Source organism: Penaeus monodon, chromosome 25 (genome assembly GCF_015228065.2).
Source record: "Penaeus monodon isolate SGIC_2016 chromosome 25, NSTDA_Pmon_1, whole genome shotgun sequence".
Taxonomy (NCBI): Eukaryota; Metazoa; Arthropoda; class Malacostraca; order Decapoda; family Penaeidae; genus Penaeus; species Penaeus monodon.
The window spans coordinates 18,925,324-18,925,906 of NC_051410.1; the positions used below are offsets into that span (position 1 = coordinate 18,925,324).

Consider the following 583-nt stretch of genomic DNA (forward strand, 5'->3'; position numbering starts at 1 on the left):
GAGCAAAACAGAGCACTTACTTGTACATTGAACGAAGCCTCACAGTCACAACACTGGTATGGTTTATCTTCTAAATGTTTCTTTACGTGTTTCTTATACTGGGCCCATTTCTCAATGGTTAGGTTGCAACACTCGCAAGTATAAGGCCCCTTCCCAATGGGTGGTTCCATCTCAGGCTGAATCTGTAAAAAAAAATCAAAATGTTTAAAGAATATTTGAAAAAAATGATATGGACATGTATGTACAGATAGTCACTCTCTCATTCACACACATGCACGTAAGGTGATTCATTGCTAAATGAGTGTAAGATTCTGAAGGTAAGGAGCACTTGGCAGAAATAGTTTTCATGAGATGCCAAAACCTGAAAGGGTTAGGTGAACAAGCTTACTAAAAGATTACATGTAAACTTTTTAATAAAGAAATTCTACTGATAAATAAATTACAACTTCTTGAAAGTACGATAAAAGTATAAACGAAATCATAACAAATTCTAAAGAGCACATCACACATATATCCAACTGAATATAGGGGACACATTCGTAGTGGGATGTGTAATAAGCTACAGGGTGATGTTGCAGGGTGG

At 36.2% G+C, this 583-nt stretch overlaps 1 protein-coding gene across 1 annotated transcript in view; it reads right to left on the reverse strand.

Annotated features, from left to right (window-relative positions):
- The window catches only part of LOC119589339 (zinc finger protein 236-like), a gene marked incomplete in the record, with an annotated part of 34,598 nt that overhangs the window by 23,260 nt on the left and 10,755 nt on the right, over positions 1–583 (reverse strand). Inside the window, 1 exon segment of the mRNA XM_037937958.1 lies at positions 21–182. Coding sequence (XP_037793886.1) covers positions 21–182 — 162 coding nt within the window.